The 27,258-nt window shown below is 50.6% G+C and overlaps 6 protein-coding genes across 6 annotated transcripts; 5 read left to right on the forward strand and 1 right to left on the reverse strand.

The window, feature by feature from the left end:
* The first annotated feature begins 126 nt into the window (after positions 1-126).
* Positions 127-2,273, forward strand: VC83_09428 (uncharacterized protein). Its single transcript, XM_024472867.1, has 2 exons — positions 127-1,312; positions 1,372-2,273. Exons 1-2 carry the CDS (start codon positions 575-577, stop codon positions 2,236-2,238), a joined length of 1,605 nt encoding a protein of 534 aa, XP_024319705.1. The 5' UTR covers positions 127-574; the 3' UTR covers positions 2,239-2,273.
* A 1,736-nt stretch (positions 2,274-4,009) lies between these two features.
* Positions 4,010-4,477, forward strand: VC83_09429 (uncharacterized protein; the record flags this gene model as incomplete). The annotated part of the gene is made up of 2 exons (XM_024472868.1): positions 4,010-4,185; positions 4,210-4,477. The coding sequence occupies 2 exons, from the start codon at positions 4,010-4,012 to the stop codon at positions 4,475-4,477; spliced, it is 444 nt and encodes a 147-aa protein (XP_024319706.1).
* A 5,092-nt stretch (positions 4,478-9,569) lies between these two features.
* Positions 9,570-10,341, forward strand: VC83_09430 (uncharacterized protein; the record flags this gene model as incomplete). The annotated part of the gene is made up of 3 exons (XM_024472869.1): positions 9,570-9,734; positions 9,791-10,003; positions 10,052-10,341. The coding sequence occupies 3 exons, from the start codon at positions 9,570-9,572 to the stop codon at positions 10,211-10,213; spliced, it is 540 nt and encodes a 179-aa protein (XP_024319708.1). The 3' UTR covers positions 10,214-10,341.
* Positions 10,342-12,284: 1,943 nt separating this feature from the next.
* Positions 12,285-15,131, forward strand: MFS1 (MFS sugar transporter). The gene is made up of 5 exons (XM_024472870.1): positions 12,285-12,636; positions 12,738-12,819; positions 12,869-13,012; positions 13,063-15,012; positions 15,069-15,131. The coding sequence occupies exons 1-4, from the start codon at positions 12,588-12,590 to the stop codon at positions 14,426-14,428; spliced, it is 1,641 nt and encodes a 546-aa protein (XP_024319714.1). The 5' UTR covers positions 12,285-12,587; the 3' UTR covers positions 14,429-15,012; positions 15,069-15,131.
* Positions 15,132-18,413: 3,282 nt separating this feature from the next.
* VC83_09432 (uncharacterized protein) lies at positions 18,414-22,764 on the forward strand (the record flags this gene model as incomplete). The annotated part of the gene is made up of 5 exons (XM_024472871.1): positions 18,414-18,546; positions 18,607-19,119; positions 19,892-21,302; positions 21,421-22,610; positions 22,724-22,764. The coding sequence occupies 5 exons, from the start codon at positions 18,414-18,416 to the stop codon at positions 22,762-22,764; spliced, it is 3,288 nt and encodes a 1,095-aa protein (XP_024319713.1).
* A 708-nt stretch (positions 22,765-23,472) lies between these two features.
* Positions 23,473-23,748, reverse strand: VC83_09433 (uncharacterized protein; the record flags this gene model as incomplete). Its single annotated transcript, XM_024472872.1, has 1 exon — positions 23,473-23,748. The coding sequence occupies one exon, from the start codon at positions 23,746-23,748 to the stop codon at positions 23,473-23,475; it is 276 nt and encodes a 91-aa protein (XP_024319712.1).
* Positions 23,749-27,258: the final 3,510 nt, after the last annotated feature.

Genomic DNA, 27,258 nt, shown 5'->3' on the forward strand with positions numbered 1-27,258 from the left:
TGGCCTGCCCTGGTATACTACCACTACCTCCTCTCTGCTACCTCCTACCCCACCCTATACTACCGCTCGTTCCTTCTGTCCCATCAGCTCTCTCTTACCCCCCCCCCCCAACCCCCTCCCCCCTCCCCCCGCGCTTCCTTCCCCATCCCAGTCTCATCTCCCCTGAGAGACAACCAGAGGATGTGGAGGCAGGCTGCTTTCGTCGTCGTGTAGCCTCAACCTCATCCGCTCCTTCCCACATCCACATCCACCCAACCCTCCTACAACCTCGTGCTTTTTTTCCCCTACTCGCACAAACGCGCGCGCGCTACCATCACCCCACAATCTACTACATACGCACACACGGGCCCATCTGCTACGGACCATCGCCGAACCCGATCCACCGCGCCCCAGCAAACATACGAGACAACCTCCCTCCGACCTACCTCGAACCCTTCTCGGCCTCTACAACCCCACCTCACCTCACCCTACCTCACCACCGTCATCGCCCCCTTCAGCCGCGCCACCCTCCTATCCCACGTTCCAGCCACCACCGCCGTGCGCGCGTGCCTCACCCTTATATACCTATGCCTCCATGACCTCCGTCCCCCCCCCACCGACCACCCCATCCCTCGCCCACCGCATCCGCACCGCAATAATGACCCTACACACCACGCTCCTGTCGGCCCTGCGCGCGCTCCTGCGCCGCACGAAGCGCATGCACGCCCTCCTCGCCACCTTCCTGCGCACCCTGCGCCCCGCGCTCTCCCCCTCCCCCACCGCCCTCTACGCCGCCGAGATCGAGTCCCTCTTCGCGGCCCTCGACGCGCCGGGCCTGCGCCGCCTCGCCGATGGGCTGCAGGCGGAGTACGCGCTCGCGCTGTGTGAGAACCCGGCGTGTATGCTGCCCAGCTACAGCCATGTGTTGCCGTCTGGCGCAGAGACGGGGCGCTATGTCGCGCTTGATGTTGGGGGCTCGACGTTCCGCGTTGCGGTGCTGGAGCTGTTTGGGCGCGGGATCGAGGGGGAGGAGAGTGTTGCGCGTGGGGCGAGGACGTTCAGGATTGATGATCTGGTGAAGCAGCGTGTTGGGATTGCGTTTTTTGAGTGGTTGGCTGAGAGGATTGAGGAGACGCTTAGGGAGGTACTGGGGGAGACGAAGGAGGGCGAGGAGGTGGCGAAGATGGATATGGGACTGTCGTGGAGCTTTCCAATTGAGCACACCTCGTTGCGCAGTGGAAAGATCCATGGGATGGGCAAGGGGTTTAGAGCGATGGAGGGGCTTCTAGGGGCGGACCTGGCAGATGTTTTACAGGGCGCTTGTGACCGGCGGGTATGTCTCTCCTCCGCTGTCCTATATATCTATACGTGTACACAACTAACACCCCCCAGCATCTCCCAGTAACCCTCACCGCAACCATCAACGACGCCGCCTCCACCCTCCTCTCGCGCGCCTACAGCACGCCACACACGCACTACGGCCTCATCCTCGGCACCGGCGTCAACATCGCCGTGCACCTCCCCACCTCCCTCGTAGCCGGGAAACTCGCCCTGCGCAACCACAGCGCCGCATCCCCTCCCACCTCACCTCCGTCGCTGTCCACATCGCCGGGTTCGTCCGTCAGCACGGGCTCTGCCCTCCCCCCGCATGATCATGTGATCGTCAATACGGAAATCAGCATGTTCGGCGCGGGCGTCCTGCCAGTAACCCGCTTCGACACTGCCCTCGAAGCCGCGCACGCGCTGCCGGGCTTCCAGCCCCTCGAGATGCTAGTCTCAGGCCGCTACCTGGGTGAAGTCGCACGCCTGGTCATCGTCGAAGGAGTCGAGCGGGGTGCTCTGTTCGAGGAGGCAAAGGCGCTGCCGAGGGGGTGGGAGAGGGGATACGGTCTCGACTCCGAGGTATTGGCCAAGCTGCAGGTTGGGGAGTGGAAGAGCCTCGGTCTCGGGATTGGGGAGGGTGATGGGGAGGCGCTGCGGCGGATTGCTGGTGCTGTTTCAGCAAGGGCGGCGAGGGTGGTGGCTGCGTCGATTTACGCGTTACGGGGTGTGAGGGACGGCGCCGCTGCTACGGCTGCAGCGGTGCCGACGAAGGCGGAGCTTATTGAGGGGACGGTCACGGCGGCGCCGGCGGCTGCTGTGAAGGAGGATACGGTGGTTGCGTGCGCGGGGGCGGTGATTCAGTTTTACCCTGGCTTTCGCGGGGGGCGCAGGAGGCGCTGGATGAGTTGTGTGGAGAGGGGGGGCAGGGGAGGATAGAGCTTTGTCTTGCGGAGGAAAGCTCGTTGCTTGGGGCTGCTGTTGGGGCGGCGGTTGTTGCTGGTGGGGGGGAGGGGAGGTGATGAGATGGGGGGTGTAAAGAGTGGATGGTTTGATTTGGGGGGGGGGGGGTAATGAATGGGGGGAGGGGGAGAGGGAGTGTAGACTTGTGGGTGGTTTGTAGATACGCGTAACACATCATATGGCGGGGATAGAATGCATTGCATGGATTTTTATTTGATTATTTGGTTATTAAGTTGGGTGTCGACTTGTTGAGGTCCGTGTAGGGGGTGGTGAGTGCCTGATTTGTGATGTGTCTGTGGTGCTTCATGGCGATGGTGTATGGTTTGGTGTCTTCTGCTTGTTTCGTGACGGTGCGATATCTGATGCCGTGGCATGGCATCGTGTGAATCTGACTATTTGGGCTCGAAACCCATCAGTTCTGCGAACAGATCCAAAAAGTGGCTTGAAACTTCTCTGTAGATCGACTACCTTGCAGCAACTGTTTGGGAACATAGCCACCAGCATCACTGGATTATATAACCCGGAATCCACTGGGCTGGCCGCCTGCCCAGCTCCTCATAACTAGACGTACTTCGTAAATATCACGTCCCATGTCGACACCACCGACAGGTTACCTGCCCTTAATTCCCAGGACATTGCAATTGAAATTTTATACTGTGTGGCAAAGTTGTATGGTGACAAAACATCTCTTTAGCGAGTATTTCTAAAGTCACATCTCTACAGCTCCATCGCATATGACCCCTTTGTTGGGAGATCGTCTGTCTCAAGAAAGAACCGGCCTTCCTACGAAGATTAATACAATTCATCCCTGTCCTCTTAAAAACCTGTCAGGCTTATATCGGGATGGGGTAGGCCAGCTGAAGCTCGCTATACTCTATCGACCCTTGATAATATCAAACAGTATTGATATGAAAGTCTTATATAAGCCAAGGATCAGTAGGAGCGAAGCGAATCTCAAGAGCCGGTCACCATGAGCCTAACCCTAAGCAACTCCAGCACCTGACTATTATAGCTAGATTCGGATTAGGCCCATCTACTTCTTTGGCATTAGGTATGCACCAAAGCAATGGCTTGCATCTCCTCATAGTTGGGCGTCTTACGGACCCTAGTGGTTACGAGGGCTTCTCTAACGTAGGTCATGGCGTAAGCGGCATAATGGCGTAGTAGGGGGAGCCCGACCATTAACAACACCATCCACCTTCAACATGGTACGCCAAAATAGTATAAAAGCTCAAGAACTTGAAGTTCTATTATCAGAAGCAGTTGCTAGAGTTAAATCAGGCTTATATAAGTCATCGTACGCAGCTGCAAAGGCATTACACCTTCGCCTATATATAGTAGTCTGACATGTTAAAGGTTAACCCTTATGAAGAGAAGCGTAACAACAACAACAACTCTTATCAAAAACTTAAGAGGAAACCCTTTTAAAGTGGATTAAAGAGCTTACTAATGATAGGTATGTGTCACGAGTAGCCTCACGTGCAGGACCTGTCATGTGCGCTATAGTGCCAAGGCGGAGGGTCTTCCCTCCGAACCCCGCACAAGAACATATATAGTAGGAACATGGCCCTTAATCGGAAGGGCAGCATTCAGTCTTCGTATCAATAGAGAGCTTGACTACGTAACTATCTACAACGTGACTTCCCACTGCCCTGTTCAGCCAAGGCTCTTTTACATTCTGAACGCTCCACCATTCCTACGATTGGGAAGAACAGCCCAAAGAGGGAAGTCAAGTAAGCGGAAAACCATGCCGCCACGTCAGACCCATAGGGAAGTGGCTGCGAGCCTTGAGCATGAGCGTAGCGGAGTGGCTGCGCTTGAGAACACACCTGAGGAGTCAGGGGCATCAAGCCCCTTATCCCAGCCTCACAGATCCCCTGGAGTAGAAGCCCAGCTTGCTACGGCCCTCGCCCTCGAAGCTGAGTTACAGTGAGAACTTGAGCTGAGAGAGGAGGGCGAGCGAATCCGTCGACTACAGGAACGCCTAGAGCGCGTAGGACAAGAGGAGGCTTCTCCCCACACTCTTAGGTCGGACGAACGAAGCGTTATGACTACTGTAAGCTCTACTTCGCATGCTGGTGTACCACGAAGCCTAAGGTCGAGGGCAATCCCTGAATACCGAGGGAAGAACGTCCGCGAACATAATAAATTCATTACAAGCTGTGAGCTCACCTTCCGCTTTGAACCACTAGCTAGGACAGATGAGTTCCGCTGAGACTTTGCAGCTACGTGGCTTGAGGGGGAACCCCGAGATGCTGGCTCCAGCAGGAAAAGGAGCCTAACTTTCAGAAGACCTGGAAAGGAATTCAAGAGGTTCCTCCTTGATCTAGTCCAGGACCCAGTGAATAGGACCATATTGTTACGACGGAACAAGAAGGCTGGCCAACTACAGGACAGGAAGGAGGGAGGTCGCATGAGACCGGCCCTGGTACCTGGAGGGGCAGCGGGGAATAGTAGTTCCGAAAGTATCACGTGACGGACTCGCAGGATGATGAGAAGAGTCCTAAGAGTCCAGGACTCCGAGGACTCGAGTGAGTTCCCAAGAGTCCACTAGGCACGACGCCACTATATAAGTAGATAGTATTTCCTTAGATAGGAGCTTCGTGCTCAACTCAATACAGTATTTGTTATATACTAGTAACGTGTTACTTGAAGCCTTTGTGTCTGATCCCCTGCCTCCTCTGATAAGTAAACCTTTACACAAGAGAACCTCTGTGTCTTCTATCGTTTAGAAGTCAGCGTTACACATATCAACAGCGATGAATTATGAGGAGGCGCGGCAACGAAGCGGCCAGTCGGCTCAAGCCTTCACCACCTACCTTGAAACGTTAGAGGCGGAAATGCCTGCGTATAGCGAGGAGAACAGGGTGCAACACCTTCTTATGAAGTTATGCCCTGAAGTCCAGAGGATGGTCCTCCAGCATCCGGAGATCCCACGGTCCCGGGGCGCACTCATTGCATTTGGCCGTTTCAAACAGACTGAGGCTGCGCGCCCCTGGGAAAGCACGGGGAAGAGGGAGGAAAAACCTCAGGGGAAGGGTTACCGGTCCTACAAGAGGTTGGCAGAGGGTTCAGGTGAGAACCGTGGCGCCTCAAGGTCCTTCCAGAAGCGTGCCCACCTTTCTGACGCGGAAGAGCCGTGTCGAAGGGAGAATAACCTATGTTTTACTTGCAGTCAAGAAGGCCACAGAGCAGCTCAGTGCTTCACTAAGCAAGCTGAGAGCAGCTCCCAAGTCCGGGCTGTACACTCAGAAGGATCCCTAGGGTCAAAAAACTAGATTCCTCCACTGAAGCCCCATCAGTAGGAGCGGACGCTCCGTGCCCTCGTTGATAGTGGCACAACAGAGAATTTAATGTCCCACCTTATCGCAAAGGAAATGGGGGGCAAGTGGGAGCCAAACTTTACGATGCCAAAGGGGGTGGGCGAGCAGGAAATACCCTTGTTTGGGAAGGCTCAGCTTACCCTCCACATTAAGGACGATGAGGGTGTGATCCGAGACGGAGAACACTCCTTTGTCACAACAGTCCTTGAGGAATATGACCTCATGCTTGGGTATCCGTGGCTGTACCGTGAGAATCCCATGATAGACTGGAGGGAGGGAACCTGGAGGTTCCCTGTAGAAGACATTCAATATTTCTCACACAGGGAAGCGGAAGGGTTACGAGAGCGTAACGAACCTGTATATGTGGCTATGCTACACCGAATCACAGAGGATGACAGTGAACCACAGGCGCAAGAAGTGCCAAGGGAATATGAGTCCTTCACAGACGTTTTTGATGACGTAGGGGCTGCGTCGCTGCCAGAATACTCAAAGCGTAAGGAACATGCAATTGACATTGAGCCAGGGAAGCAACCCCCCTGGGGTCCAATATACAGCTTATCCGCAAGGGTGACGAGTGGAAGACAGCTTTCTGAACAAGGTACGGCCTTTTCGAGTATCTAGTGATGCCGTTTGGGTTGTGCAATGCCCCCGCCTCATTTCAGGCATATATTAATGAGGCACTCGCAGGACTTGTGGACGTCTTGTGTATTGTGTACCTTGACGATGTGTTGATCTACTCGAAGCACAAGAAGGATCATATGCAACACGTCCGCACTGTCCTCGAACGCCTTCAAGAAGTTTAAGATCTACTGCCACTTGAAGAAGTGCAAGTTCTCAACTACAGAAGTAGAATTCCTTGGGTTCATCGTCTCTACTAAGGGGGTATCAATGGACGCCTCACAGGTAGAAACCATCACAGAGTGGCCAGAGCCTACAAGCTTCTGAGACCTTCAGGTTTTCCTTGGATTTGCGAACTTCTATCAGAGGTTTATTGAGGGGTATTCGCGAGTAGCGCAATGTTACGACGGAACAAGAAGGCTGGCCAACTACAGGACAGGAAGGAGGGAGGTCGCATGAGACCGGCCCTGGTACCTGGAGGGGCAGCGGGGAATAGTAGTTCCGAAAGTATCACGTGACGGACTCGCAGGATGATGAGAAGAGTCCTAAGAGTCCAGGACTCCGAGGACTCGAGTGAGTTCCCAGGAGTCCACTAGGCACGTGATGGACTCGCAGGATGATGAGAAGAGTCCTAAGAGTCCAGGACTCTGAGGACTCGAGTGAGTTCCCAAGAGTCCACTAGGCACGACGCCACTATATAAGTAGATAGTATTTCCTTAGATAGGAGCTTCGTGCTCAACTCAATACAGTATTTGTTATATACTAGTAACGTGTTACTTGAAGCCTTTGTGTCTGATCCCCTGCCTCCTCTGATAAGTAAACCTTTACGCAAGAGAACCTCTGTGTCTTCTATCGTTTAGAAGTCAGCGTTACACGCAACCCCTCACAGGGCTGCTAAAAGGCAGTGAGAAGGGAAAGAAAGTTGGCCCGTTCATATGGAACGGTGAGTCAGCGGAAGCTTTTCGGACGCTAAAGTTAGCCTTCACGTCCGCTCCACTCCTCTGCCACTTTGACCCAGAGCAGGCTATTAGGCTGGAGACGAACAGTTCAGGAATGGCTATTGCAGCAATCCTAACCCAGCCGTACACAGACGAAGCGGGTGTCACGCAGTGGCACCCCATTGCATTCTACTCAAGGAAGCTCAAGGACGCAGAAATCAGGTACGATGTCCATGACATAGAGCTCCTCGCCATCATGGCAGCCTTTAAGCATTGGCACCACCATATGCAGCATAGCAATTTTCCAGTGACAGTAAGGACTGATCACAATAATTTGGTCTACTTCATGAAGAAAGTATCAATCAATAACTGGCAGGCTCACTAGATCGAGTTCCTTGCAGGTTTCGATTTCCAGATTGAACATAGGCCTGGCCGTACAAACCCTGCAGACGGTCCGAGTCGTAGACCAGACTATGTCGACCGCCAATACCAGGCGTATCAGGGACTGCTCCCTACACTACAGCAGAAGCTGTCAGTGGGGTTGAGTGAGGCTGTTAGAAACAGCGAGAGTGATGTGTCGCAGCAGAATACTCGAGTCCGTGCAGTCTTTGCAAAAGCAAGTCAGCGAACGGAAACCAAAGATATCCTCTACAAGGTAGAAACATTTATGCTACCCTTCCGCGGAAGAAGCGCAGGTCAGCCACAGGCTCTCCTATCCTGTTGCTGGGCAGTGCTTGGAGCGGTAGGAGAAGGCCCATACGAAGAGCCTTCAGTTGACCTCTGCAAGCTCATCACCCAGTTACAGAACAGTGATCCGTTTATTGCCTAGCAGCGAAGTTATAGATGGCTTGGAAGAATGGGAAGTAGAAAAGATCCTTGCCGTGAGATTCTGAGGAAAGCAACTTCAATACCGGGTTAGTTGGGTAGGATATGATCCGGACCCGGAGTGGTACCCAGCGTCGAACTTCATGAACTCTCCCCATAAACTCAGAGAGTTTCACACGGAATACCCAGATTTACCAGGTCCACCTTGAGAACTACTCGGATGGGTTACGGCATGGGAGGCGGTTGAGGAACAAAACTACGATCACGGGAGGGACGACAAAGCAGGAAAAACAGAGTCGTTGCTACCTACGACCCTAAGCTAATTACCCTCCAAGCCAGGGTGCACTCACCACTGCAACCCTTGCAGGAGCCACCCTTCCCAAACATCTCACCGGCGTCACAACAGACGGCTACCACCATGAGAGACGAAGTGTCATACTGACATTCGTTGCACTCAGTTTGCTATCAAACTCAAAGAGCAAACTTAGAAATCTCCTCCTCAAACCTACAAGCCACTATACATATTTTGGCTTGTCACACCAACAACAAGAGCAATACTACTCAATGATTGCTACAACCCTCTATGATTCATTACACGTCATTGCTCCTTAGTTACTGGGCCGATATGACCACATAGCATATCTCTACAACCCTCTATGATTAATTACATGACATCACTCCTTAGTTACTGGGCTAATACTACACATGACATATCTCTATCAACAGAGGCCTAGGAGCATGAACGATAGCTCCAAAAGCTTCTACAATGCTCTATGATTCATTACACGTCATCGCTCCTTAGTTACCCACAAGATTGGTTAAGTTATGACATAATTTGTCTATAGGGGTACTCTGACCTTGGACCTCCTTTCACTTCCTATAGGCTAGGAACCTAGGAGATGGTTCTATGGGGTTCTCTTACATCGACTACAGTTACCAAGCCTGGTTAGTCATGGAAAGTCTTGGAAAATGAGAGAACTACACTCCTTTAGCGGAGGGGGAGGGAGAGGGGGAGGGCACCTTTGATGCGGAGTATGGGGAGTAAGGGGGGGGTGTGGGGGTGGGGACCCTGTGTCGGAGGGGACTCGGCCCTGGCTCTTCGCGTGGGGTCGCTTCGACCCTTCGTGTAATGGTGGGTGCACCAGATGTGAGAATCTAGCCACCCAAGGAAGGGATGATTTTACTAAGACAACACACTGTCTTAGGAAAAAGAGCCAAAGGGTAGTAGCTTAGACTATTCCACAATGCAGCAATCAGGTGTATGATATAGTGGAGTGGTTTAGACAAGTTATAACAAATGTTGAGTCTGAGAACTCAGGGATAAGTCAGAGGTTAGCACCTCACTGACTTTTCAGAAACAAGGAGTAACAAGATCAATGCTTGGAAGCTTGGAAAAGACGTGGAAGTATGTGATAGTCGATTTACTGTATTGTCTGCTTGCCCTTTCTTAAGGAAAGGTCAATCCTAACCAGAGCGGACCGGAACAGTCGCGGCCGCGACAGCGACCGCAGGCAGCTTGCCCACGGCAGCCACCACTTCCTCCAAGAGCGCCGGCACGCTCTCTGTGGGCTCGACTGACAGGATTATAGATCCCAACTTGAAGATGCCGGTCCCGCCTCCTGCCGGAGCATTGTCGGTCGCTTTCCGTGTCCTCTGTCTGCATTACCTTCGGGCCAAAGCTCAGGGAGTCCAGGAGCACGCCTGCGTCTGGTCTCCCTCGTCGTCGAAGTGTGAGTACTGCACTGGCCAGCACTCTCCCTGCGTCTCAGTGCGTTTCCTTTTGGTGTTCGGTTGGTTGGTTGTAGCTGACCATCGGGTGGATAGCTGCCCTGGTTCCTCGATGAGGAGTACCGCGCCCTCGTTGCCGCTGAAGCGGCCGTCCCTGTCGTCGCCGCCAATGTCGTGGCTGCTACCGCGGAGGCAAATCGGGTGGCCCTTGTGGCCGCCCAGAGCGTTCCCAAGTTCCGCTCCGCGGCAGAGCGTGACTCCTACGAGGAGGCTCGTGCCATGCGCGCCGCCATCGAGGCGGAGTTCGCCGTGAGTATACCTCTTCCCCTGTGTTGTTTCGGTGCTGACGCGGTTTAGCAAATCCGGTCGTCTCTGCGCCGTCTTCGGACGGAGCACGCGCCGAGCATGTTCCCGTCACCTACTCGTTCGTGTGGAATTGTATACGAACAGCCACCTCTGCACACAAGCACCTTCTGCGGGTGGAAGGCGGTGCTCAAGCGTCGCCGTATACACAAGTAAAAGCAGAGTGCTGCCCAGTAATTGCTTGTGAATACAGATCCTCGATCTGACACAATTCCTTCTGGGAACCCGAACTCAGGAATGACATAGCGGACGATTAACAGTGCCAAATCGTGGGCGGTAATCGTCTTGTTTGTTGCAACGTAGATAGCGTACTTAGTATATCGGTCTACTACTACAAGTATAGAGTCGTACGCCTTCTTTTACGAGTTTCGCAAACCATGATGTGAGACAAGGAAAGGAGCTTGCCGAGATGTTTGGAGGAAATTGTGGTGATTACGAAATGCTTCAGGCTGATACGGCGGCAGAATCGGGGAAATCATCTGAAACGGGGCCCGATGCGGGATGGGGACGGAAGTCATTTAGAAGCGGAAAGGCCGAGGAAGGTGCGGAGAGTGGCACTTCGCGAGAAGAGAGAAAGAGCTACCTTGAGGACGAAGATATTGATACATTCCGACTCCACTGAAGATCTGGAGACGGCAGATCAGGGGAGGAATAGACGAGATGGTCGCTAACAAATGGGCGACGGCGACATTAGATGACCGTGCCAGCGTCACATTTGGGCCCGGTCCCCGATCCGAGGTGTCCGGTAGCCCGACCAAGGAGAAGGAGGTCAGACACAGACCCGAGCATTCGTTCGGGGAGGATTGGGGACGGGATGCACGGTGATGCGGAACATGACATTACATGGCTACAGACGGACATTTGTCAATGGATAGTTCCGTGTTCTGGGGAAAGCGGGCTGACAGTGGTGCTATGGTGTAGGAATTATCAAGAATATCCCGTTATTGGGGTACCTGACCCAGCGGGAAGACGTGGTGGTGCCTTGCATGCTGACGGCGTCGTACGTGCGTGGTGGGAGGGATTTCTGGAAGCCAAGGCGGTGTGGTGGTTGCACACATGCACGGGGATATTGGAGATATTGGGGATATTGGGGATATTGGGGATATTGGGGATATTGGGGATATTGGGGATATTGGGGATATTGGGGACTTTGGGGATATTGGGGACTTTGGGGACATTAGTGAATTCCGAAGGCGGAAGGTACTTGGTACGTACGAGCGAGTAGGGTCGATTGTGACTTCCTTGTAGCGATTTACGGCATAAGCTTTTTGAGAAGAAAAAGGCAACGAAAGAGGAAAAGATAGGAGAATTGATTACGATGTCGGCGAAACATGGATACTGCTTTGGGCGCGAGAGTTGTCGTCGGTGTCATATGTCCGAGGTGAGAGAGAGAGAAAGAGTCCAACTAGGATTTATTTACTTTGCTAGGTCTTAAGAGCGAGGATAATCTTTCGCCCATTACAAAGTACAGTACAGACAGCGACAGCAGAACAGAAGCCGAGGCAGCGATGTGAATGAACGTGCTGAAAGTCTGTTCTAGACGCTGGGGCACGAGTCTCAAGTGGCTCGTCAGTTATGGCATAAATATTGGAAGAAGAAAAGGAAGGAGAGAAGGCGGCATCAAGCCATCCGAGTATCACAAACAGTCCACTGTTTTGCTATCTTAGCAGCTGCCTCAAAAGAGAAGCTCCTAGCGGTAATAGCGCTTTTTCTAGAAGGGAAGCACACACAGCCGTTAGAGGGGTCCTGTTTCTCGTACCTTGCTTTGTACTGTACTTAAATTATGGAGCCATGGAGTGGACACCAACCAACATGTCTCACTCAAACATCGCCGACTTCTCATGGAGATCATCGACGTCGAGTCTCCAATTCGGATGGAGGAACTGAATGGAGTCGGGTTGGCTCCCAATACGGATTGTTGGTCCAGTCAATCCCATCCCATTCCAATCCTCCCATTCCAACATCCTGTCGTAAAGCACGGCGGCCAGCATGACAGGCCGGCTTGCGTCAGCATCATATTTGAAATCACACTGAGCCGGCCAACCACGATTTGTTACTATACTATACTTACAGCACATATCCACCGCCGACGGCAGCTTAATTGTGGCTTTGACGGCCTTCAAACAATACTATTTGCTGCGCTCCTACTGGGCTCGAGCAGATGAATTGCGCCCCACCTACTACCTGGGCTCTGCCCATCCCTGCCCCACACATGGGTTTGGGAGAATCCTTGTGTGTTGGAGCTTTCTGACCCCTCTTTGCCCTCCGCCACCTGGTGCACAGGGCTCCCATCAACCCAGGGTTCATCGCAATGCATCGCCCCATTGGGCACCAGGGTGACAGCCAACATGCATACATATGTAGATCTACCACGACCAGCCCCAGTCTTTGCTTCCCCAATGTCTCCTATCAATCGTTGATGTCGTCGTTGACTGTCGTCGCCATCTCTGGTCCCTTAACAACCTATTCAGAAGTTTGACGTGACGGCGCAGTCCGCAAGAATATAGCGCGACGCAGCGCAGTCGCCATCATGTATCAGGCTTCTAATGTCTACGCCATTTGCGGTTTCGCTGCCATCGGTATGTCTTCCTGACCCCTCACTCCCGATCGTCGAGGGAATGCCTTTGTTTCGACGTTGCGACTGAAGCAATAATCGTGCTGACCAGAGTGTGATGTATAGGCGGGGGGCTGTTTGGTTTCGATATCTCCTCCATGTCTGGTGTCATTGGGACAGAGGCCTATAAGCGCTATTTTAACAATCCGTATGTCTGACCATTCGAGCCTGCTTGGATTGTTCTAACGGAGCGGCAGTATCTCGTCAGTTCAGGGAGCCATCACAGCCTCTATGCCATTCGGCTCCTTCTTTGGTGCTGTCATATCGTCCTTCATAGCGGATCGCTACTCCCGCCGGACCGCCATCCAGTTCTCCTGCACACTCTGGATCGTCGGTTCCACGTACGCTTCCTACTCCCCGTTGTCATCTATCTCTGCTAACCAAGTGCCAGTGTCCAATGCGCTTCCAACGGAATCCCCATGCTCGTGGTCGGCCGTGTCATCTCCGGTATCTGCATCGGAATCGCCTCCACCATCGTACCCGTCTACCAATCCGAAATCGCACCGAAGGAGATTCGTGGCCGCATTATCACCCTCCAGCAGTGGGCTGTCACATGGGGTATACTGATTCAGTATTTTATCCAATACGGCGCGTCCTTTGTCGGCGGTGGCCCCACCGATCCCAACCAACCTGAGACGGCATTTCGCATCCCCTGGGGTCTCCAGATGATCCCAGCCGTCATCCTCTTCTTTGGCCTGTTCTTTCTTCCGCGTAGCCCTCGCTGGCTGGCCAGCAAGGACCTATGGGACGAGGCTATCCAAGTGCTTGCGGATCTCCACGCAGGAGGTGACATCGACCACCCGAAAGTGTTGGCCGAGTACCAGGAAATCGAGGAGGCGTTGCGTTTCGAACGCGAGGAGGCCACAAGCAGCATGCGCGCACTCGCAGCGCCACGCATGTTGAAGCGTGTACTCCTTGGCATGAGCATCCAGACATGGTCGCAGCTGGGTGGAGTCAACGTGCTCATGTACTACATCATCTACGTGATGCAGGCGGCAGACATTGGATCGCCTATGCTTACGGCGTCGATTCAATACGTGATCAACGTGCTTCTTACTCTCCCTGCCATCATCTACATTGACCAATGGGGGCGCCGACCGTCCCTTCTCCTCGGTTCCCTCTTCATGATGATCTTCTTCTTCATCACCGGCGCCCTACAGGCCGTCTATGGCGAAGCCGTCGACGGCAACGGTACGAATATCACCTGGGTCGTGCGCGGCAACAAAGCCGCCTCCGGCGCCATCGTGGCCTGCTCATATCTCGTCGTCGCTACTTTCGCCACGACCTGGGGTCCCGCATCCTGGTGCTACCCAGCAGAGATCTTCCCGTCCAAAGTCCGAGCCAAGGCCGTCTCCCTCGCTACCGCCTCTAACTGGTTCTGGAACTTCATCCTCTCCTTCGCCGTTCCCCCTATGCTGTACCACATTAACTGGCGCATGTACATGCTCTTCGGGACGCTCAACGGCTTGGCGCTTATACATATATATATCGCAGCGCCAGAGACGAAGGGCAAGATGCTTGAGGAGATGGATGGGGTGTTTGATAGTGGTCGCCGCGCCTGGGAGCGCCAGCCGAAGGGGTCAAGGATGGATGATCGTGCGCGCGGGATTGCGGAGGGGACCATGTTGCCGCCCGCGAGAGCATATAAGGGGATTCATGTTGAGAAAGAGATTAAGCGCAATAGTGTGAGAGGAGGGAAGTCGAGCAGCACGGTTAGTCTGCATCCATATCATGCGCATTGCGAGGCAGAGCCGTGAGAGTGCTAAGTTTGGTGCGGGGGTGGTGAAGTGTGAGTGGTAGCCGAGGGAGGAGCTTATATTCGCGACAAAACCGCGACTACTCGCCCAGCAAGCACTGTGGTACAATCCCTATAATTTGCTGCCGCCTTGACCCAGGTCAATTAGTCTCGAATTATAGACTGCGACACTCGTTGTCCGAGGACAAAAATGGTCCTAGGTTAAAACGCAGGCCAACGGCTAGATAAGAAAACAAACATATATTATGAAGGCGCACTTTTGGCAGTACGGGTCAAAGGGCGGATTTACGACTTGCATTCGAAATAGCAACAAGGTATACAGGACTTAACAGATGTCTGGGACGGAATATGGGGTGGATGGATATGGCGAGTTGGGCCGGGTGCTGTATGTATAATATCTTACTTTGCACTGCATCACGACATCTGGCGTATTGCGGCTAGAAGTCTCACGCTTCAGTAGCGTCTGTGTATCTAATAGAAAGAGATTCCACAATAGCTTTGTGGCTTGCATGAATGTGAGACCTACATGAGCGGTTATCAGCGGTTACGCTGGAGGTTGGCTGGTTATATCACAGTCATGAATGAGTATTACGCCTAATGAGGAAAGATCGTCTTAATTTTACACTAACTTACATTGAAAGATGTTCCACCATCAAATCGCCAGCCTTCTCGCCGAGACCAAGCATACATCAAGTCCTATCCGTCCGACGAAGCTATTCCACCATCACTAACACTAAACGAAGCCTAGAACCACGGGGGCATCCCCAACAACCGCACCCATCCCTCAAATGCCAGGAAGCAAAGATGATCGCACCTTCTTGCGATACTTCTGCCAGTCCTCGCCATACCACATCCACAAGTTAGCATTTGCTGCGGCAAGCCATCGCCAGGACTCGACTCAACTTACCCGATCCTCACAATAACGGTCCAGCACCGGAATGCCCTTACTCTTAAAATTGTGGTAGAAGAACCAGAACACCAGCCCGCCCTAAATGGGCCCAGCAGCCGCCATCGCATACCCAGATCGCCAGGTGCAGTACGGGCCGTAAATGATGTGTCGCGCGAGACCAAAGAGGCCGCCAGTGAATGGTTTCCCCTTGTTCTCCGGGCGGGCCTTGAAGTTTCTTCGGAGCCGGTTTCAAGGAGGAGGCCCGATGGCCATAGCTGTTCCGAGGATGAAGGTTGGGGAAGGGAGGTCAGGTCGCGGGGCGCGGGGGAGAGGATGCCGAGGTTTGTGAGGAGGAGGAGGCGGTATCACTTTAGCATGGAGAGGAGCAGGACTACAACCATTTGAACCACGACGAATTATCCGTGAAGTGACACTTCAAGAAGTTATTAAAGTTGAACAACGGCGTCAAACACCACAACAACATGATATTTTTGATCTTTCAAAATAGTAGCTCACAGCGAGTGGCCACTTGCGCATCTGCTTCCGATACTTCAATCCTCCGATATGGGGCCGATGCGAGTGCGGCAGCAGTTTCAAAACCAAATACATTGGTAACAGATTGTGGGGGACTGCCTTGTAGCTGGCTAGCTATTACCCTCAACCCGCCTGGTATGACAAGTTCTCGCACCTCACCGTGCGTCTCCAAGTGTGCATCAAATAGGAGCAAAGCAAGACGTTCCACCTTATTAGGATAACAGTACCTGTGAACGGGACAATAGAGCGTTTTAGCAACTGTTGAACAGGCTGTTCAACACCCCCGTATGTAGTTAGTATAGAAATATGAGAATTTCTAGTAGAGGAAAAATAGTCTGAAGGTTAGACCTTATAAGTGTAAATTTAAATATTTCTAAAAGTAAAAGTTAACTAACGTACATGTATAGCGAAAGCGCCAAACAAGCGAAAGCGCCAAAATTATCTACCCTCACGACAAACATTGCGATAAATCTACCACAACATTAGAAATCAATTGAAACTACTCGGAGTCCTCTTCCTCAGAGGTGTCTATTACAATCTGACACGTGCGCGCATTGTGCCCAGTCTCACCACACTTGCCACAGCGACGGGCACGGGTTTCTTCCCTTGGCTTCCGACCACGGCTTGCCCTTATTTCCTGCTCTACCTGCTGCACAACATCCCTCTCATCCTGTAGCTCTTGCGCCCCTTGTTGACTAAGTGATCCTCCTTGCTGTAGTCATGTTTTCCTAGCTCTCCGGCGCTTGCTTAGTACTTCATTTGCCTGTCGTAGGTTTTGGTTCTCTCCCTTTAGCAGTGCTAATTGATGCATTATTTGCGATGCACCCTTTGTAAACTGGTCAACAGCTGCATAGATTGAGGTTGGAGAGCTATTTTGATGGCGTGAAATCCGAGTTTTAATAAATGTAGACTGTGACATAGCTTCAATTGGGTTGTTTGGTGTCTGAGAAACCCAAGGTTGAGCAGTACCTGGGCGGGAGCTTGGAGGCGTTGGTGTCCTTAACTTAAGATCAAGTGTAGATATCACTCTCTCAGGGTCAAATGGAAGAAGCCCTGCCCCTCGGAACCCGCCTCAAATGTTACTTTCCGTCATTGTAGTGTTAAATGCAGCGTGGAAGGCAGGAAAGAAGTCATCCTTTGTAATATGAGAAATATGAGCCTGCATCATATCTTCAATTTGCCGACCATAGGCCTGCTTTAACGGGCCAAAACAGCCAACATCAAGTGGCTGGAGTAGATGAGAAGAGTGAGCAGGCATACAAAGCGTAATAATGTTGTGTTCCTTGCAGTACTCCTCAAACTCATCTGAGTGGTGGCTCTCATGACCATCAAGGACTAACAAGCGATAACCACCAACACTCCGGGCCTTTGTATGCTTCTCAAAGTGCTGAATCCAATCCATGCCTCTCTCGTTTGTAGTCCAGCCATTTTCAGTAACAGAAATCACCCAATCGCTTGAAAATCCACTATTCTCATACCAAGATGTAAGGTGGTTTTTGCCTGCAACAATGATAAATGGTGGTACTGCCCAACCTTGAGAACTAACGCCTTGGATTACTGTAACCCATTCCCAATTACCAGGCTGTACCTTCTTTGCTTTTGCCCGCCCGTCTGAGCTTGTTACAACCATAGCAGTTGAGATAACGCCCATCATAAACCCAGTCTCATCAAAGTTGTAGATATCTGCTTCATCGATACCATATTTCGCAATTGTGTTACGCACAAGCTCAAACCAGCCATTAATAACTTCTGGATCTTCGCACTTAGCCCTCTGGTAGTCGTATTTGCGCTGAAAGTGTGTCTGGAGCTCTACACGCCGCTTAACAAAGTTTGAAGCCCAACGCGACCCAACGCGTGACGCGTCGCGTGTTGCAAGTAGTCGACTTGCCATATCTTCAACAACAGACAGCCGAGGAGGAAACCCTTTGGCAGCTAGGTCGAGTATATACTGAACAAGGACGGACTCCTCTAGGTTAGTTAATTTCCGTGAGTTGGCTTGGATATCGCGTCGTGAAGGTACACCTTCTAGACGACGACCTAACCTTATGTCTCTGCCGTTGGACGCCCAAAGGCATCCATTTTAGGTTAGATGTGGCCCGTGCACTTGTCTTGGCACTAGTTGCCGATGGGCGCACAACGGCATTCTCTAGGGTTACGTTTTATATGGATTACTATAGCTATTACCATCAATTCCATCATGGCAGAACGTCAGAGCATCAATTCCATTCAAGTTCCAGTGACTTTGAGCCATCTGATCCAACTAAACGTTGAGTATAAGGTGTTGGTTTGTTTGAGTGCACATTGCTGCAAAGCAGTTAGCGGTGTAGGACTAACTGAGCACTTCCGCAAAATCCATAAGGAGAAACTGGAAGTTCGAAAGCAGATACAGCACTATATTCAGAGGGTTCCATTTGATTATAATTATTCAACTATCCAATTACCAGTTGATGGACTACCACCACAGCCAGTTATTCCAATAGTTGATGGATTCCAATGTCAGCATTGTAGGTATTATACAATCAGTCGAAGAGTAATGAAGGATCATGGCCGAAATAAGCATTCAATGAAACGGGTGGATGACAACCAGTTATTCCAGGCTGTACGGCTGCAGACATGGTTTCGAGATGGAAAGGAGCGATATTGGGTTGTGGATGAGAGTAGACAGGCTGAAGGAATGCAAGCGACGCATCAATTGAGTAAGTTGGATTCTGGCAATCTTTATAGTAATCATTATAGTAACCAGCTGATGATATTAGTACGCGACGTTGGAGAGCAGTCTAGCGATGATGTTAGTGAGGAAGAGCAAGCCAGCAACCAGGAAGGCGATGCTGAGGACCAGATCATACGCGACATCGAGCAGTGGAAGGAGGCAGCACAGGAGCGCAGGTTGACACTGCTAGCCAAGCCCGCGGCTGATGAGCTAGACCCATGGCTACGATACACTGGGTGGAACGAGGTTCTTCAGGAGTCACAGGTTGATATTATCCAGACGTACAAATACGCGCGTGAGCCAGAGGAGAAGGAGACCAAATTACAACGACTGTTACGTGCATGGGATCGGATTCTTGAACGCTGTCTTGATACGCTAGCAAATATGGACCACAAGGATGTACTAAAGTGGTGGGCATCACCAAAGAATGAGGTTGCGAGCCAGCATCCATTCGAGCTTCACCAGAGCGTTCAGTCGGTTCATAAGTGTAGTGCAGTATGGCAGAGGTTCATCTGTTACATGATGAGGACGGCGACAGTTGACTGGGAGGATGATACAGGTATGTGGATGGTTACTATGGTGGTTACTATGGAAGAGGCAAACCCATCTGCGCAAAGCACACGGCGTCAACGAGTGTGGAGGGTTGGGTGATAGGATATATCAAACCCAGACTCGTGTGGGTGTTTACTATAGTAGTTACTATAGAAGACCCCAACCCATCCGCGCGAAGCGCACCAGCGTCCCGCAACGTGTGTGGAGGGTTGGGTGGTAGGATATATCAAACCCAGACCCGTGTGGGTGTTTACTATAGTAGTTACTATAGTATATGACCCAAACCCGTCCGCGCGAAGCGCACCAGCGTCCCGCAACGTGTGTGGAGGGTTGGGTGGTAGGATATACCAAACCCAGACCCGTGTGGGTGTTTACTATAGTAGTTACTATAGAAGACCCAAACCCGTCCACGCGAAGCGCACCAGCGTCTTGCAACGTGTGTGGAGGGTTGGGTGGTAGGATATATCAAACCCAGACCCATGTGCGCGAAGCGCACAGCATCACGAAACGTGTGTGGAGGGGGTGGGATATATCAAACCCAAACCCATCTGCGCGAAGCGCACGGCGTCACACAACGTGTGTGGAGGGTTGTGTGGTAGGATAAATCAAACCCAGACCCATCTGCGTGAAGCGCACAGCTTTACACAGTGAGTAGATGGTTACTATAGTAGTTACTATAGTATATAACCCAAAACCATCTGCGCGAAGTGCACATTGGCAACGTGTGTGAAGGGTTACTATAATGATTGCTATAATATTTACTATACTGACTTCATTAGAAACTGGCGTGGAATTCACCCATGCTCAGTGGCAGTCAATCCAACAGATCCATACGCACTTGCAAACTGAACCCAATAATGAAGACGATCAGGATCCATTACTCACAGCCGAATTGATGCGACTGTGCATGCTAGTCGTGATGCAGGACACTAGCAAGATTGGGCTGTACGAGTCACCATTGATGCATTACTTAGCTGTTCGTGGGATCGATCCACTTACCAAATCGCTATATCCACCACTTGCATACACACCAATACTTGGACGTGTGTTATGGATCACACGGCTGCTTATGCTTGAGATCGCAGTACCATTAGAGCCATGGCCAGAATTAAGACTCCAGAGCAAAGAGGATATTGAATCAATTCCCGAGCGAATCCACAAGCTACGGAGGACCCATCTCTGTGAAGGCTCATTCTCACCAACGTCAAGCATCTTGAGTCAATTAGCTATGGGGAAGAAGTATAACCAGCTGCATGAGTCGCCAGCGAACATGCACTGGTCACGCGATGAACAGACGATTTATTATCTTGGAATGGGAGTTGAGCTTGAAAAGGTTAGGGAAATGTGCCATGACTTGATAGGATTACTACAAAGATTACTATACAATCTGGCGTTTGATTCAGAGCTGCCCATGGTAGATTTGAGCCAGATCGTTGACAGCATGGCTTGGAACACGAAATTTCGACAGTCTGAGTACAGCTTCATCAACCATGTTAAGAATCGAGAGCGTACGGATGTAGGTTATCAGTATCTGCTTAAAAGTGCAAGGAAGGGAAGCAAGGAGTGGCAGTTGCTTCAAAGAGCAGGCGATGGATCATACAAATGGAACGACTCACAGAAGCAGGCGTACTTGAATCAAGAGCGTCAGTTCTTACGAAAGTTGATGGTTACTTTGCATGTCACAGGTGGCCAGCCAGCTCGAGGACCAGAGATTGGATCGATCAAGGTTAGTAACAGTGTGTATTCAGCGCGGAACATATACGTCATTAATGGGCAGATGTGCTTCTTAACCATGTACGATAAGGCAAGAAAGAGGAGGGGAAACACAGATTACATTGTTCGGTTCTTGCCCAATGAGGTCAGTCAAGTGTTAGCACAGTACTTGATATATATCCGACCATTTGGCAGGGCATTAGACCAACGAGAGTCAGAGTACTTGTTTGGTGATAATCGAGGGCCATGGGCAGGAGAAGAGCTCACGCAAGCTTTAAGCAAGGCAACAAGTAAGGGGCTAGGTGTACGGTTGACAGTGCAGAGCTGGCGACACGTAGCCATTGGAATTGCTGTACGGCATTTACTACGAGCAAGCAAGACGTGGGAGAAGGACGATGAAGAGGATGAAGGAGAGTTTGCAGAGGGTGATGATGAAGAAGAGTTGGAGCAGAACACATTCCGACATATCATGGTTAGGTGAGTTTATAGTAATGATTATAGTAAGCGCTATTTATGGTAGTACCATAGTATGGTACTATTGTTTATAGTAATTATTATAGTAATCATTATGGTAATTAGTACTAACATTAAACAGACAATCAGGGCATGGGCAGAGAGTAGCCCAAGCTCATTATGCAGTTGACGGAGCATTCTTGCATCGACTAGGCCCAGAGTTAATCACAGCATATGAGCAAGCTTCAGTAGCATGGCACGAGTTGTTAGGGTTGGCACAGGCTGAGGGGAAAGGAAAGCATGGGCGACAAGCCAGCCAGCAATTAACACCAGTTGGCATCAAACGAGAGAGGAGAGAGAGCAAGCATGGGGTGAAGGCAAAGGCATTAGATGGGTTGCGACGGATCTATGGCCCACAAGCGCAGCCACGATCTGAAGGACAAGCTGCAGCACTACAACTTGTTCACCAGCCCCCAGTCACATCGATTATCGTGTTGCCCACAAGCAGTGGCAAGTCAGTGCTGTTCTTTTCAGTGGCTGCCATGGCTGTTGACCAGACAGTGATTGTGGTCGTTCCATTCACAGCACTAGTTGAAGATATCGTGGCTCGAGGACAGGCTGCTGGGCTGCACTGTAAAGAGTGGAGCTATAGTAATCATTATAGTAGTCAAGAGTTGGTGCAGCTGCTGGTTGTCAGTGCTGACCAGGCCGTCAGTGGGCAGTTTCTCCACGAGGCTAAGGGGTACGAGTTGAATGGGCAGCTAGCTCACATGTTCTTTGATGAATGCCATGTTGCATTTACAGATACATCATATCGAGAGCGGCTTCGAGAGCTGTGGAAACTACGGTACTTAAAGTGTCCATTTACAGCATTAACAGCCACATTGATGGTTGAGCTAGAAGATGTATTACGAGACAGGCTATTAATTGAGGATGCAGTACTACTACGACGGAGCACTGCACGGCCGACCATTCGATATCAGGTGCAGGATAGTAAGGAAGAAGCAGCATCTGCGGTCGGACTTCGATTACTAGAAAGACTACTATACTTGCCAGATGGGAAACGTGGAGTGGTTTATGTACGGAGCTATGCAACTGGCGACTTAATCAGCAGTGCTTTAGAGTGCTCATTTTACAAGGCACGCGCAGATGATAAGGGCGAAACACTACAGAAGTGGGCTCAAGGAAGTGGAGGATGGATTGTGGCGACAGGAGCATTAGGGACAGGAATTAATATTCCAGGGATCATATATGTGGTGCATATTGATAGGCCATATGGATTGACGAGCTTTGCTCAACAGTCAGGAAGGGGAGGAAGAGAGGGAGAGGTTAGTGAGTCGATAATTGTCACACTAGTACAGAGTGTAGGGGTAAAGAGTCAAGGGTTGATGAGCGAGTATTCAGTGGAGCAGGTGGATGAGGATGCAATGACGGAATATATCCAGAGCAGGGAGTGCAGGCGAGTAGTATTAGGGCACTACTTTGATGGGGTAGTAGAGGGAGTGAGCTGTGTAGGGTCGGACAGCGTGCTATGCGATTTGTGTTTGAGCCAAGTGGCAGTAAGGAAGAGAGGTGAGGAGGAGGCGATTACTATAAAGGTTACTATAAATGATGGTAGTAGGAATGATGGCAGGGAAAGCACGGGTGGCAGGATTCAGAGTAAGATGAAAGAGGTAGAAGAAGAGGAAGAGCAGATGAGAGGGGTGATGAATAGGTTAAAGGGGGGATGCATATATTGCGAGCTAGTATATGGCAAAGGGAGGCAGCACGAGTACGTTGATTGTATGGAAGCAGAAATGGAGGGATGTGGGATTGCAGGGTATGAGGAATGGCGTGGGGGGGTTGATTTAAGAGGACTAGGGCAGTGCGAAGAGTGTGGATTGTCAGTAAAGGTATGTCGACGGTGGGAAGGGGGGGTTGTGAGGATGGCAGAAGAGAGGTGTGAGTATGAGGGGGTGATGCTAGTAGGGATATTCATATTATTCCAACAGGGGTATTTACAAGGAGTGGCAGAAGTAGGGGGGTTCCAAGGGAGGTATCCCGAGGAGATATGGGGATGGATGAAGGAGAGGGAAGAAAGGATGAATAGGGTTGAGAGCAATTGGATGTTAGTATGGCGAGAAGCATGTAGGATGTTAGAGATGATGAGGGATGAGCGTAAGGGTTTATAGTAATTAGTATAGTAAACTACCATCTATGCTAACCCTAGCTCGAATGCCAGACTAGCCTTTGGAATATTTCGAGGCAACACTCTTGCTCTGATACTCAGTTTGAGGGAGGGGAGCTGTGCCTGCCAGCCCTTGGCTATAGGATTCCCTTCCAGCCAGGGGATGTTGTCCTGTTCCGCTCTGCAGTCCTCGAGCACTGGATCGCGCCCTTCGAGGGCACGCGGTACTCGTGCGTCTTCTTCACGAAGCAGAGCAACTGGCAGCCAGGTGAGGAGGAGTAGAGGGCTTGTCTCCTGGTCCATTTCCGGACTCACGTTCTTGCAGGGACGGTAGGTTGACGGTCTCGCAATCGAGTGGAACGTTCGCTGACGTTTCCTGTGCAGCTTTGCAAGGGGAACAAATTGACGTACTCCGATTGTTGATCGGACTTTCGATGGTGGAGATATTCCGGTTTTGGTCGGGCGATGCATGGGAGGGGTGATTGGGGGAGCATGTTATAGGATGGATTGTAATATCCTGACGCGGCATGCAGATGGTGCGTTCGATAGCGTTAATAAAAGTGATTTGCAAGACGAATCAAATGGCGTACTCCGATTTGTGATACGAGTTGAGACGGGTGAGATATTGCAGATTTCGCTGGGGGGACAGTAGGGGTGGTGGAGCACCTACTCTGAGGGATTATAACCTTTGCAGCTACGGCGGAAACTTAACGTTCGATATCGTCATTGGAAGAGATTTGCAAGAGAAATCGAATGGCCTCTTACGATTTTTGATACGACTTGAAACGAGTGAGTTATTTCGGATTTGTTGGGCCGGGCCCAGGAAATGGGGCCCCATGGTAACATGTGAGAAGGATTCCAACTTTTGCAGCGACGTCTGAAACTTAACGTTCGGTATCGTCAATGGAAGATATTTACAAGGGGAATCGAATGGCGTATCCCAAGTTTTGATCCGAGTTCAACTGGTGAAGATATTCCGGATTTAGACGGGTGGCAGTGGGTAGGAAGGCCAAGGGGGGTGGTTACATATGAGACGTGGTATAACTTGTGCAGCAGTGCGCTGAACTTAACGTTCGATAGCGTTATTGAAAGAGGATTGCAAGGGGAACAAAATGGCGTACTCCTTTTTTTGATACGAGAAAAAATGGGTTAGTTATTTCGGATTTCGTCAGGTGCTTGGTGGCTGAGGGACTGGCTGAGTATAGTTTATGAAGGCTAATAACGCCTGCAGCGATGGATCAAATCTATCGTTCGATAGGGGAAATTGGACAACTTTGCAAGACGAACAAAATGGCATACTCCGATTGTTGATACGAGTTGAAACGAACAAGTTATGGCGGATCTTGTCAGGCGGTAAGTGGCAGGGGGGGGCTGAGCATAGTTTTCAGAGGCTAATAACTTTTACAACAACAGACGAAACCAAACGTTCAGTATCGTTATTAAGGGAGATTTGCAAGCGGAATCGAATGGCGTCCTCCGATTTTTGATACGAGTTGAAATGATCGTGTTATAATGGATTTCGATGGGTGGCAAGAAGAAGAGGGCATAGAACGGGAAGTGGTATAAATGCAGAGCTGAGAGGCAAGATCAAACGTTCGATATCGTAATTGAAAGAAATTTACAAGGGGAACAAAATGGCGTCTTCCGATTTACGATGCGGTTTGAAACGATGGAGATATCCCAGATTCCGCCGGGTGGCAAGGGTGCAGTATGGGCATGGCACGTGAGTGGCGATAGCTTCTGCAGCGATGGGTAGAATATAAAGTTCGATATCGTCATTGAAGGAGAATTACGAGGGGAATCAAATGACGTCTTCCGATTTTTGATACGGCTTGAAATGGCCGAGGTATTCCAGATTCCGATGGGTGGCAAAGGGTGGTGGGGGGCTAGGTATGAGAAGAGTCACATGTTCTGCAGGAGCGGGCGGAATTTATCGTTCGACACCACCATTGACAGAGGTTTACAAGCGGAACAGAATGGCTACCTCCGATTTCTGATACGAGTTTAAGTGAGAGAGTTATTTCGGATTTGTCGAGTGGTAGGGGCAGGTGGAGCCTAGGCTGCGCACTACTCGCCCAATACTCGGCTCACTCACTCAGTGGGTTACTCAGCTGGGTGAGTAGCTGAACCTTTCACTCGACTCGGTGAGTGAGGCCAATACTCAGTTACTCTGTAAAAACCAGTGTTCGGCACGGATACCAATATACCCGTGGTATCCGGGTATATCCTCGAGTATATACCTACCCGGCGATATTTTAGGAGTATCCGGCGTATCCGGATACTCTCGAGTATATATCCGGATACATGCCAAGAATAGCCAAGCGCAGCCAAGACCTCTTTTTTCCAACGCCGTGAGATCTATATTGATGCTGTATAAAGTGATAATTATCCTCAGAATGAGCGACTCGTCGTTATCAGATATACCAACGGAGCCTGAGGGCTATAATAGCTATGATACTCATAATGAGCCAAGTCTGCCAACGCTGCCACCCCCTATTCATATTCAACAGGATATTAATCCTACACCGCTCCGGCTTCAGCCTCCAGGACGAATGCTGCCACCAACGTCGTCGGTACTATTTACGAAGCTATTATATTCGCGATTGATACTTGATAGTAACCCACCTACAGTCAAAGTAACTTGCTTACAACCAGGCTGCGGATATTCACCTACTCCGCAGCTATTAAGTCAGACTTCAACCGGTAATCTTTGGAAGCACTATACGCAGAAGCATCCAACAGTAGCATATACAATGAAAGGTCATACAATTACGCCGTCAAGCCCATCAAGTAGTGCATCGTTATTTTTTGAGCCACGGCCGCGGAACCCGCAAGTCCAGCCCGCTCAAGCTCAAGCATCAAATAGTAGAGCGAAATACCGAGAGTTATTACTCTCATTCGTTGTATCAAATAACCTCTCCTTACGACTTATTGAGAGCTATTCGTTCCATCAATTAGTACAGTTCTTAAGCCCAAGTACTCTATCGATATCGTCGCGAACACTACACCGAGAGCTACAGCGGCAATTCTCATATCACCGAGGATTGCTACAATTAGAACTCCAGGCTCATATTACCTATGGCGGCCGGATATCTATTACAACAGATGCATGGACTGCACGGAACTATACAGAGTACGCTGCTGTCACAGGCCATTGGATTAATGAGAAGTGGCAGCACCGGTGCGTATTACTTGATGTAATCCACCTTCAAGAGCCAATTCATAGCGGCGAATATCTCGCTCAAGAGTTAGCTGCAGTAACAGATAGCTTCGAAATTACAGGTGCTATATTTACTTGTACGCGGGATAATGCCTCAGCGAATACTGTGATGCTTTCAGAATATGAGAAAATAGCCAGTAAGCAGCAGACGACTATTCAACAGCCATGGACGTTTACTGTAAAGGAAGGGGACGTTCGGTGTATTGCTCATATTATCAATCTTGCAGTTCAAGCTACTCTAAAGAGCTTGAAAGCTAGCCCGGATACAGAAACAGAAGCGTACTGGTGTCAGCAAGGGCTTGCCCGGATTCCGCAGCGTATTGATAACTCTTCTACTGAAGTATCAGCTACGCTTGAGAAGCTCCGAAGGCATATTTATGTCTTTCGAAACCGAAGAGCATGGAAGGATGCTTTACAGAAGCAGATACAAGCTGCAGGCCAGAAGCCACGCCAGCTATCACTTGATATGCCTATACGCTGGAATTCAACGTACTATATGCTTGAAACAGCTATAAAGCTTCGAATACCAATTACTGCAGTATGCTCTACGCAGAAGCTTGATATCAGTATGAAGGATATTGCGTTAACAAGCA

Source organism: Pseudogymnoascus destructans (assembly GCF_001641265.1).
Source record: "Pseudogymnoascus destructans isolate 20631-21 unplaced genomic scaffold scaffold_41, whole genome shotgun sequence".
Lineage (NCBI taxonomy): Eukaryota > Fungi > Ascomycota > Leotiomycetes > Thelebolales > Thelebolaceae > Pseudogymnoascus > Pseudogymnoascus destructans.

Excerpts from the sequence above, each read along its gene's own strand:
- MFS1 (XM_024472870.1), top strand. The coding sequence starts at position 12,588 with ATGTATCAGGCTTCTAATGTCTACGCCATTTGCGGTTTCGCTGCCATC. Across the intron at positions 12,637-12,737 it reads TTGCGGTTTCGCTGCCATCG|GCGGGGGGCTGTTTGGTTTC; the intron begins GTATGTCTTCCT and ends TGTGATGTATAG. Across the intron at positions 13,013-13,062 it reads CTCTGGATCGTCGGTTCCAC|TGTCCAATGCGCTTCCAACG; the intron begins GTACGCTTCCTA and ends ACCAAGTGCCAG.
- VC83_09428 (XM_024472867.1), top strand. The coding sequence starts at position 575 with ATGACCTCCGTCCCCCCCCCACCGACCACCCCATCCCTCGCCCACCGC. Across the intron at positions 1,313-1,371 it reads AGGGCGCTTGTGACCGGCGG|CATCTCCCAGTAACCCTCAC; the intron begins GTATGTCTCTCC and ends AACACCCCCCAG.